Raw genomic sequence first — 10,582 nt, forward strand, 5'->3', positions numbered from 1 at the left:
TAATGAGGGCAGAGCCCTCATGAACTAATCACTTCTTCTTAGGCTCCACTTCCCAACATTGTTGCATAGGGGATTAAGTTTCCGACACATGATTTTTTGGAGGGACACATTCAAACCATAACAGTTAGTTTTACCAACTTTATCTAATAATATTACTACCTATGTTTGTATAAAAGCCGTTTTTTCAAGTGCTTTCACACAGTTGTCTCTTGATCCTTTCCCAAATCCACTGGGGTAGGGGAGAATTACCAAGGGAAAACCAACTTTATCAGGGGTAAGAGTCTAAACCAAAACAGTTTTCTAACCATGCAATGCTCATTCTATCATAGCACATTGCAGTCAATTACTTTAATGCTTCCAGCTTACGTGATTCCAGAACACAATGAACACTCATTAATTATGTATTATATGAATGAATTTTGATCCAAAAAAGTAAATAAGAAGGAATACAATTGAGGCTAGATATGCCCTGTGCCTCATTAGTACCATGTGATCAATATGCCACAATATAATAAACTACAGCTTAACTCTCCAAGGTCTCTTGTTCCCATTTGCTGAAAGATAAAGACTTATTTAGAACAACTCCTAGCTGACTTAGTAGTTGTATCAAATAATGAGGATATCTATTCTGAAAAAAATGTAATTCTTTTATCATATTGAGAGATCTATGATCTTATCAGGCCTATGTGACAGACACAACTCTCCAAAGTTGAGAATAATTCAAATCTAATCTCAAAAGCTAACATCTTACTACACACTAAGACACCCAAAAAATGGGGAATAAACCTTGAGCTGTCCTTGATTTTTTTAGCCTCTGGGTGGGTCCATGATCCCCACCATTCCACAACTAAGTCTGAACATTTTTCTTGGTTCTTTCCTCTTACTGAAGAAGCAGATGGATGTGCCCAAGTAGACTGACCATGGGGTTAAATCCTGACTGACCTTTATTACAATCTAGGCACTCAGATATCTACTTGTCTCAAGTCAATAATCCAATGTCCTTCAAATGTTCTATTGTAATAGTGCTTAAATATTCTTTGAGGTTTTGAACATTTCAAGCCATTTCCTATTGGAATTTCAGAGGGAGAGAGAGAAGAATCATATATGGCAGGTCTAAGACCCCAAATGGCAGAAATTTTTCTGCATGGCACCAGTCTAGAAAAGCTTTGTGTAGATGTTGGATTTAGGATGCTTTTGGGGTGACAGACCTCCATTACAATCAAAATGTATTCCGTATTTCCTTCTGAAATGGGTCTAGTTAAGAACCGCCTAATTAGTGAAGTAACACTCAAAAGGAGATCTTTTTAAACCACTCAGATTTCTGCCTCCATCTTCCATTCCAGATCCCAAAAAATATGCCTCACTCCACCCCACCCCCATCCCATACTCCAGCCACCTTCCCTTTAGTGAGGTTGTTATTACTGCAATGTGCCATAATCCTTTAGTCTGTTGGAATAATGAAGAACCAAAGTGGGAGGGAAGCCACACGTCCCAGGCCTAGAATTCACAAAAGAACTTCTATTTACATGGCTAAAATTATTTTCAAGTTAGACCACATACGAATTGTATTTCTGTGGTTGTTGTGAAAGCATTAATATGCTACATGCAAACGTTAAAAAGTCTATTTTTTTTATAACTCAGTTCTGGCATTTATTTATGTTTTAATATACCAGAAACCTCAAAATTTAGACCTGGGTTTCTACCCCTGGGGTTCCTCTCCCTTTACTTCTGAGAGATCTTTGTTAGAATCATTGATCAAGTTCCTACTACTGAGGTGCTTCTAAAGTCAAAATAAGGGGTTGACAGTGAGCGACCTTATCTAAATGTCAAACTACAATTAAAAGAATGCTTAAGGGATTAAAATTGTAGGTTATTTTAAAATAAAAATTATTTCTTGGATGTATGTTAGCAAAATATGAAGTCCTAGAAAATCCACAGCACTAATCAAGAAGACTTGAGCTACTAGTCATGTGACCTCAATCAATTCCTTTTAACATTTCTGGGCCTCTAACATCTCAACTATCTCGAAAAAGGGGCCTCAACCAATTAGTCCCTTCAAGATCCCTTTTAACTTTAAGACCTATTTTGTCAATAATTATAAGAGTTTACTATATAATATTTTTCTTTTTTTTTTTTTTTTCAGACAGGGTTTCACTGTTACCCAGGCTGGAGTGCCATGGTTATTGACAGGAGTGATCATAGCACACTGCAGCCTTGAATTTCTAGCCCCAAGCGATCTTACCACCTCAGCCTCCCAAGTGGCAGGGGCTACAGGTACACACCACAATGCCAGCTTTAAAAATTTTTAATAATAAAAAAAAAAAAAGAACCAGGTAACCTCAAAAATTATTCTGAAACCTTCATAAAGATCTTATAATAATTGTATGGTATCATGAAAACTGTCCCTTTGGCTTGGCTGTCATTTGCTTCACATAATGCCTGAGCCACAGGAAAACTATTTTAACACTCTGAGAAGATTAAATAGTTAATCCATTGGGAAACCAAGTTGAATCCACAAATCCCCTTTCCAAAGAGAAGCAGTGAAAATAACAACAAACAACTTTGTTTTATTTTGAATAAAATTGTCCTAATGATATACAGTAAACAAATACTATTATCTGCCATGCATTTTTATTGATATGTTTTTCTTTCTAATCTGAAACTCAGATTATGTCAGGCCACATGTGATTTTTACAGAAAGCAATTATTTATAAGTCCAAGACTCATCTTTGAGCATGCCTTGGGGAAAAACACTTATAATAATGCATATTCCAAGTCAATTTATTTAAGGAGAAAGAGATGAGAATTGGAAGATTGGGCATATTACAGTATTAACTGCTAAGATAATTTCTGCTTTCATGGTTTCACTAAACTGGAATTTCTAGTGCATCATTCACTACCCCATAATTATGCATCAAAATACTAACCAATTAGCAGGTAAGATGGCAAGAGCTCAAGGGGTAGTAATAATTACACATGAAACCTGAAGTTCCATTGAGTCCCAAATAACAAACAGGTCCACTACTTAATAAACCATATCTGAAAAATGACTATCAACTCACATTTTGTAAATGAAATTATTTCATTGACTTTCTACTTGCATTATCTGCTGGCTTTTCAGTCTACTCTCTTTCATTTCCATTATTTCCTCATCCAAATACAAAGACATATAAGTAGGGCATGATATAAGTAATATCCTCCTAATGCATGGGCATTTTGTATGAAATATGTTTGGAAGTGGGGCACAATTTTTTTTAAATCATTGTCTGTGAGAAATGTATGAACTAAAAAATGTCATTGAGAAAAATAAAGAGAGAAACAAAAACTCAAATCTAACAATTATCTTTCATTTCTGGTATGTGCTATGATTCTGTTGTGTGTTCATTCCCACATATTTCATGTGTTTAAAAAGCATTGTACTGCTAGATCTAAGCTCCATGAAAGCAAGGACAACATATGTCATGTTTGTTGTGGTGGGAAAGTGTCTGGCATGTAATAGGCACTTAAAGATTTGTTGCATTAAGGATGAAAGGAATAAATAACCAAACACCAAATAATCATCTATTTCCATAAAATAAATATTTCTCGGAGGTCTTACTAATTTGCTCCCATATTTTTTTAACATTAAACTGTTTCGAATAATTTACCTCACATGTATATTTGAGTTTCAACTTAAAAGATCCTTATTACATTGAAAATATTAAGTAAAATGTTTAAAAAATATTTGGAAATATGTTTCAGAGCACAGCAATAGATATCAGAAACCTGAGTTTGAGTTCCAGTTCTGTTACTTAGTAGCGAATAAACCTTGAGACACATTTTTCTCCTCTATAAAACAGAGATAATAATAGCTGCCCAGGCTATCTCATAGGATTTTAATGTAGAGCAAATAAAATATTGTTCATTCGTGTTATAACCAGAATGGGACAAAGAGACCATTACAGCCTACATGTTTCTTCTTCTGTAATAAGGATACCTAAAGAAATTATATTATTAGGAAAGTCAAGTTTGAAATATTAAAATAGTTCCTTCCTGTTAATATAGAGGCATTGTTAGTGCCTGCAGTTTGACTAACAACAACTAAAATCATATTTAACAGACTGCACATGAAAAGTTCTTACAACTCTTGATATCTTTAGGTTGACAAACAAGCATTGGGAAAAAGAAAAGTATAGTGAGGTCACATTGCAAATAAGTGCTAGTGACAGACCTAAAACTGAGCTTCTGAATGTCCAAATAGCCCCTAAGCCTGCTGAGCAATGCCACTCCTTAGAGTGCTTTGGTAAGGTGAAAACCCAGCAAACCGAAACACAAATTAGACCACATTACACACTAATACAAACTCACTGCAAAGGATAGGTACAGTTCTCTGATAAAGCCAGGCAAGGAAATTTTAGTTTCTACATACAGCGAATAACACAAAAACACAAAGGTGCTTTCTGTATCTCCCATTTTCACTAAACTCTTGACATATATTGCAAGCTAAAGTTATTGAAAAGGAAAAACATTTCAAAGTTATTGTGTCAGAGATAGGGAAGAGAAAAAGACACATCATCTCATAATGTATTAGATTTAGAATGTGAAATGTTTGACTTTATCATTTTGAGTTAACTATTCGATTCAATTCAGTATACTTAGATAATAAGAATAGATTCTACATTGTACTTTATTGTTCATTTTTGTTGGCGACATCTATCTAAGCCATCCATTCAACTTACCACATTTCCTAGGAAACCAGCTACCTGATTATTGAGTCTAAAATCCATACCTTCCTACACCCATGCACTCTGAGGAAAAGAAGTGTTGCTGTTGAATCACGTCTTACATCTCACATATATATATACATATACTTCTGTGCGTACGTGCATATCCACTCTAAAACCAGACACCCAATATTTTGGTATTTTCTTAATCTAAGGATGTGATTAGTCCATGATGGGATGTCTGTGAAAAGTTTTATTCTAAATGTATTCCTCACATTTTTAAGTTATAGTACAGTGGTATCCAATAGACACAGATAATATGAAAATTAATTTTAATTATATTTTATTTAACTAAATGTAAGCAAAGTGTTATCATTTCAACATATAGTCAATATAAAAATTGAAATATTTACATTCGTTTCTTCAGAGTAAGTCTTTGAAAGCCAATGTATATCTATTACACTTACAGTTCTAGTCAATATGTACACTAAATTTTCATCAGAAATACTTGTATCACTATTTCTATTTCAAAACTTTACTGTTGAAAAAGTAGATCCAAGTTGTTTGAAACATACTCAAAAGTTTCTAATAACTGGATGAAGGACCAATTTTTAAATTTAAATTTTAACTCATTTAAATTAAATAAAATTAAAAATTTATTTCTCAGTAGCATTAATCATAATTCAAGCACTTAATAGCCACATGGGGTTGGATAGCAAGGGCTATTATCCAAATCCATATCTATCTCAATGAAAGAAACCCCACAGAACATCTCAAATATACTGCCAAAAGGTATTTTTGGAAACTGAGTAAAAATTGCTCTCCCTAAATGAGAAACTTTCTGTTTAACATCTTTCTCCCAAAGCTGTATATAACCCATTCACTTATCTTGAGAAACCTACAATAGAGTCATCAGCTTTAACATACTGATAAGCCTCTAATAAAACATAAGCACCTCTAGGATGCATTTCCACGATTGTATTATTCCTTAAAGGAAAAAAGCAGGTCAAATGTTTTTGTTGATTTTGTATATAGACATACAATTTTGTATTGATTTATTTATTCTGCTGAGGAAAGCTGTCACAAACTGAAGGGTAGGGTAACAGGATGCTGGAAAGATTAAATAATTTGAGGAAATATTTTAGTTAAGTTCAGGTCCTGTCTTAGCTGTATCTTTCCTGGCAATATCAAAATATGAATAACCTGTGAAAGTCATTCAGTAACCGAACTAACACCAAATCAAGAACAGGAAACTGACCCAAACCTAAGCGAAACTTTGCAAAGCCATGTTCTTACCTCTCACCTCTGCAGGGTTAGTGGTTAAGAACTTGGTCTATTGAGTCAAGCTATCTGGGTTGGAACCCTGGCTCTCTCATTTGCTACCGATTTAACTTTGGATGGTTTACTTAATCTTTCTGTGTGTCATCTGTAAATGGCCATAATAATAACAAGACCTAAGTCACAGATTGTTATGAGGAATAAATAAGACTTTACATGAGATAAAACATCTTAACACAGCACTAATCCTGGCACACAGTTTAAGTCAAACTATTATCAGTACTTTTAGCCCAGAAATCAGGATAACAGAGATGAGGATATATCTTCAATAAATAATGGTTATAAATGAACAATATAAGTCCAAATACTTTATAAATACTAAAGTGCTATATGAGCATAAGCTATTTTTATCCTATATAAAGTAAGTTTACAGGGTAGCTCTGTTCAGAGAACAATGTATTTAATGAAAGAAATCCCCGATTTAGCCAGGTGCAGTGGCTAATGCCTGTAATCCCAGCAATTTGGGAGGGACGGCTTGAGCCCAGGAGTTCAAGACCATCCTGGGCAACATAGGGAGGCCCCATATCTACAAAAATGTATAAAAATTAGCCAGGCAAGGTGGCACATGCCTGTAATCCCAGCTACTCAGTAGGCTGAGATGAGAGGATTGCTTGAGCCCAAGAGGTTGAGGTTGCAGTGAGTTATGATGGCGCCACGACACTCCAGCCTGCATGATACAGCAAAACCCTGTCTCAAAAAAAGAAAGAGGAAAGGAAAGGAAAGGGGAAAGGAAAGGGGAAAGGGAAGGGGGAAGGGAAGGGGGAAGGGAAGGGGGAAGGGAAGGGGAAAGGGGANAAGGGAAGGGAAGGGAAGGGAAGGGAAGGGAAGGGAAGGGAAGGGAAGGAAGAAGGAGTCCTGAATTCAACAAATGGAATCTTTGCAATGTGGCTTACTAAGTTATGTTGAAGTTTTTATAAAGCCTTTCTCCAAAAATCAAACCGACAGTCATTCACCTAAAAAGTCCTAACATGCACATCAAAACAAAATACAAGTTATTTATCAGTCAACATCAGTTTAGGGTCATCCATGTCTCTACAGGCAAAGAAGCATCGGATTTAACAGAATGGTCAACAAACTGCCTTGTGATAGTCCAGAGAATTCACACATAAAAATCTCAAATTTCTAAAAACAAATTGTTTTCACTAATACTGTATGCACCTTCTTCACCTTCCTCGATCAGCTCTCCTAACAAAATTGCCCCTTATTGGGTTTTTTGTCTTTTTCCTTCCCCTTTCTCCACCCCGGTGCAGTCATTAACTGGTATTAAAGGGCTAAAAGAGAGGTAGTAGCAGTGAATAGGAGAAACAGACTAATCTAACAATTGGATAAGTAACCCTAGAATAACCAAGGCCTAATTAAAACTTCAAAAGCCTTCTAACAGGTGATTCTAACCAGTCATAAAACTGTCACCTCCCTGGGTGGAAAAAAAAAAAAAAAACTTAAAAACTCATTTTATTCTTTAATTAAAGATACAAAGTATACAAAACAGCCATTACTATTCCCAACCCAAGATGTGTCACTAAAATAGTAACTATAGAAATGCTTAGAGGGGAGAATTTTTAAAATAATTTTCTGGAAAGACTACAAGACTGGGAGATTGTTAATAATTTCTAATTTCTTGGAGTGTAGATTATTTTTATAATCCTTAAAGCATAAATAAAGGAAGCGAATTAACAGTAGACTCTCAGAGCTGTGAAAGTCACGCACTTACTCTAGAATGAATGCTTCATTAATTTTTCACACAGTGTGATGATGTTGCAATTTTCCATGAGCAACTATCAGAGCTTTCCTTCTTGATAAGTATCAAACCAGCCTAAATTACATCGAATACTCGTGCCTGTCATTGGCAGAAATATAATTTTGATGTACCTAGTATTTCCACTCACACCCTGGCCTGTATAACGTTACGATTACATTGCATCCACCCTGCCTAACGTCAGTATGTTTCACACAGTCACCCCTTTCACCCTTCTCTGGCTAAAGAGTTTTCTTCCTTCTGCAGACCTCTCCCCGGTGGATTTTACCTTAAATTCCACTTCCATTCAAACACCCAAGAGGCCAGATCTGTCTCTTCTACCCACACGCGAGGGCATATCTAGATTCCCGTGATGCTGAAAAAGATGTCCCATTTGCACAGACATCAGAACCCGAGTGGGCGCGCGGCGGGCCCTGTGGTCGCCGGCGCTGACAGTCAGATGCTTTGTCTCCTGCCTGGGAAGGCCGGAGCTGCATGGACACGTATGACAGACATTCTAGAACTAATAAAAAAGAACACCACAGCCCCGCGCAGAGGCAGCTCCTCCCGGACAGGCGATAGTCCAAGGCGGCCAGACCTGCGGCGACTGATCCGGCGAGGGGACGGAGGGGAGTGACGAGGGCTTTTCCCCCGGAGAAGTCAAGACGCCCCCCAGGGACCCGGGGCCGAGCAGCCGCCAGCCACCTGCAAACACAGACGGCGTGAGGGCGGCGCAGTCTCCCTGCCAGCACCCGGCCGCGCGTGCCAGGCCGGCGGGGACCCACTGCCTCAGTTTCCTCAGCCGCAGACCCCGGCCGGGACGCCCCTCAGGTTGCTCCACCCCGGCAGCCGGTGCCCCGGGCCACAGCCAGGTCCTTGCCGCGCCCTCAACCCGCCGCCCGCCGCCCGCCGCCGGCAGCCCGTCCTCACCTGACAGCCACCCGCACGGAGCTCTCATCCGGGGCGCCCAACATGCTGGCGGCGGGCGGCGACAGGGCCGTTGGGCCTCCGCACCGCAGAGCTGAGGCGCCGCCGGGGCCGCGGGACTCGGGCACAGTAGGCTGGGGCGTCTGCGGGCGGCCGGCTCACCTCCGCCGCGCTCCAGCCATGTTGGGCGACTGAATGGAAAGGTGGCGGCGGCGGTGAGGCAGCAAGAGGAGGAGGTGATTCACTGCTCGCGGGTGCCCGCCCCTTCTCCCCCGCTCACCCCCCAGGATCTGGGGCGGGGACGGAGCGCGCTTGAACGGTGACCGCGCCGGTGGAGAAGCCAACAGGCCGCCGGCGGCCTCGGGGCGGCCGGGTGAGTGCGCCCTGCCCCCTCCGGTGGGGACGCGGCCTCCCAGCGGCCGGACTGGGGACTCCACGCCCGCCGGGGCTCTCCCGGCTCCTCGCCCCGCACTGCGTCAGCCGCGGCCGCGCGGCTGGGCCCTACCTCGCCCTCCCCCAGCCTGCGCCCCGCCCTGCCCTCGGCGGGACACTGCCTGGCGCTACTGGGCAGGGAGGAGAGGGGGAAGGATGCCTGCGGCCGGCTACCCTCGCCCGAGGGCGACCAGCCTGTGCGCCCTTCCAGGCTCTTCTAGGAGAAGGAAGCAGCCTGTGCAGGCGCTGCTGCCAGGTCCCTTCTAAAATCGAAGCTTGATTCAGCGGCGCGCCGGGAGCCAGCCAGCTGCTGCTCCGGTTCGGCTTTGTGTCCCACGCATAGCCTTATTGTCCTGTCTGCAGCTTGGACTTTGACCCCCTTCCCTAGCCCCCAGCTGAACGCTCTCCCTCCTCCCTCCCTGGAGTCGATCATTCATGCTAAACGGACTCCCGGGTTTGTCCCCTGTCTCTGGACAGCTGGGCTGTTGTACAGTCCATCGCCAGTTTACCAGCTCGGGTGAGATACGGAAATGATTTACTCGAGACTCCTGAATGCGTTTCTGTTCAATCATTTGTACACTGGTAAATGAACTGCACCCTGGTACTGCCAAGTGTTCCCAGAACTGAATATATCCACCAAGACCTGCTGTGTAGTAAATCCTTCCAAACTGATTTTCTTTCCCTTCTGGCCTTTAAAAAGCACCTCCCAATCCCAGGATTCTCTCAACATTGACCCATTGTGGTTTCTGTTTGTCACTATTGTGCTTCTACATGCCTTCAGATAGCTCTGTGGAAACAGCCTTTATTAGCTTTGCCACAGAGTATCTTTTGTGGACTGCTCCATACATCTCTATAAACAAACATGTGGCTTCATACAAAATAGTATCATAGATTAAATGGCACTATCCAAATAAAGGCACTACCTCAAATGCCTACAATCTACAATCACACACCTAATCATCTTGTTCAGCAGTGATACAGCAGCGTGGCTCAGAGAAGGCTGCAACACTTTGGGAAAAACAAGAAGTGTTTGATGATTTAAACGCATGGGAAGGCAGATGGGGTATATAATGATAGATAGTTTTAAATTTATTCTGTCCCTTAATCTCACTACCCCTAAATCTTAACAGACATGTAACTGGGAGGTAAAGAGGGTAGAGATGCTGAGTATCCTTCTATAGATCAAATTGGTAGGAAAGCTCTCCTCTGGTTACTCTTTGGAGGGCCTTCAGCCTCAAAATTTATCCATTAACAAATCGGAGCTGCATTTCACCCTGACCTGGCAAGCCCATATCTGGGTGGATCTGGACTGGCCACCTTGCTGCTTTTGTTGATGAAAGCTGCAAGGAAAGCAAGAATGGCCCAGCACATTTAGCAAGAAAACTAAAGAGAAATTTGTATAATTCAAGACCCTCTTTAAAAAAAAAAAAAAAAAGGCCGGGCGCGG

General features: G+C 40.9%; 1 protein-coding gene across 4 annotated transcripts in view; it reads right to left on the minus strand.

Moving 5' to 3' along the window:
• The window catches only part of KIF21A (kinesin family member 21A), a 157,531-nt gene extending 148,365 nt beyond the window's left edge, over positions 1–9,166 (minus strand). For all 4 annotated transcript variants that reach the window (XM_025403121.1, XM_025403120.1, XM_025403119.1 and 1 more), the window contains exon 1: positions 8,707–9,166. In XM_025403121.1, coding sequence (XP_025258906.1) covers positions 8,707–8,750 — 44 coding nt within the window. In that variant the 5' untranslated portion in view covers positions 8,751–9,166. The remainder of the gene's footprint in view (positions 1–8,706) is intronic.
• Between the last annotated feature and the right edge of the window lie 1,416 nt (positions 9,167–10,582).

The sequence above is a fragment of the Theropithecus gelada genome, chromosome 11, assembly GCF_003255815.1.
Source record: "Theropithecus gelada isolate Dixy chromosome 11, Tgel_1.0, whole genome shotgun sequence".
Lineage (NCBI taxonomy): Eukaryota > Metazoa > Chordata > Mammalia > Primates > Cercopithecidae > Theropithecus > Theropithecus gelada.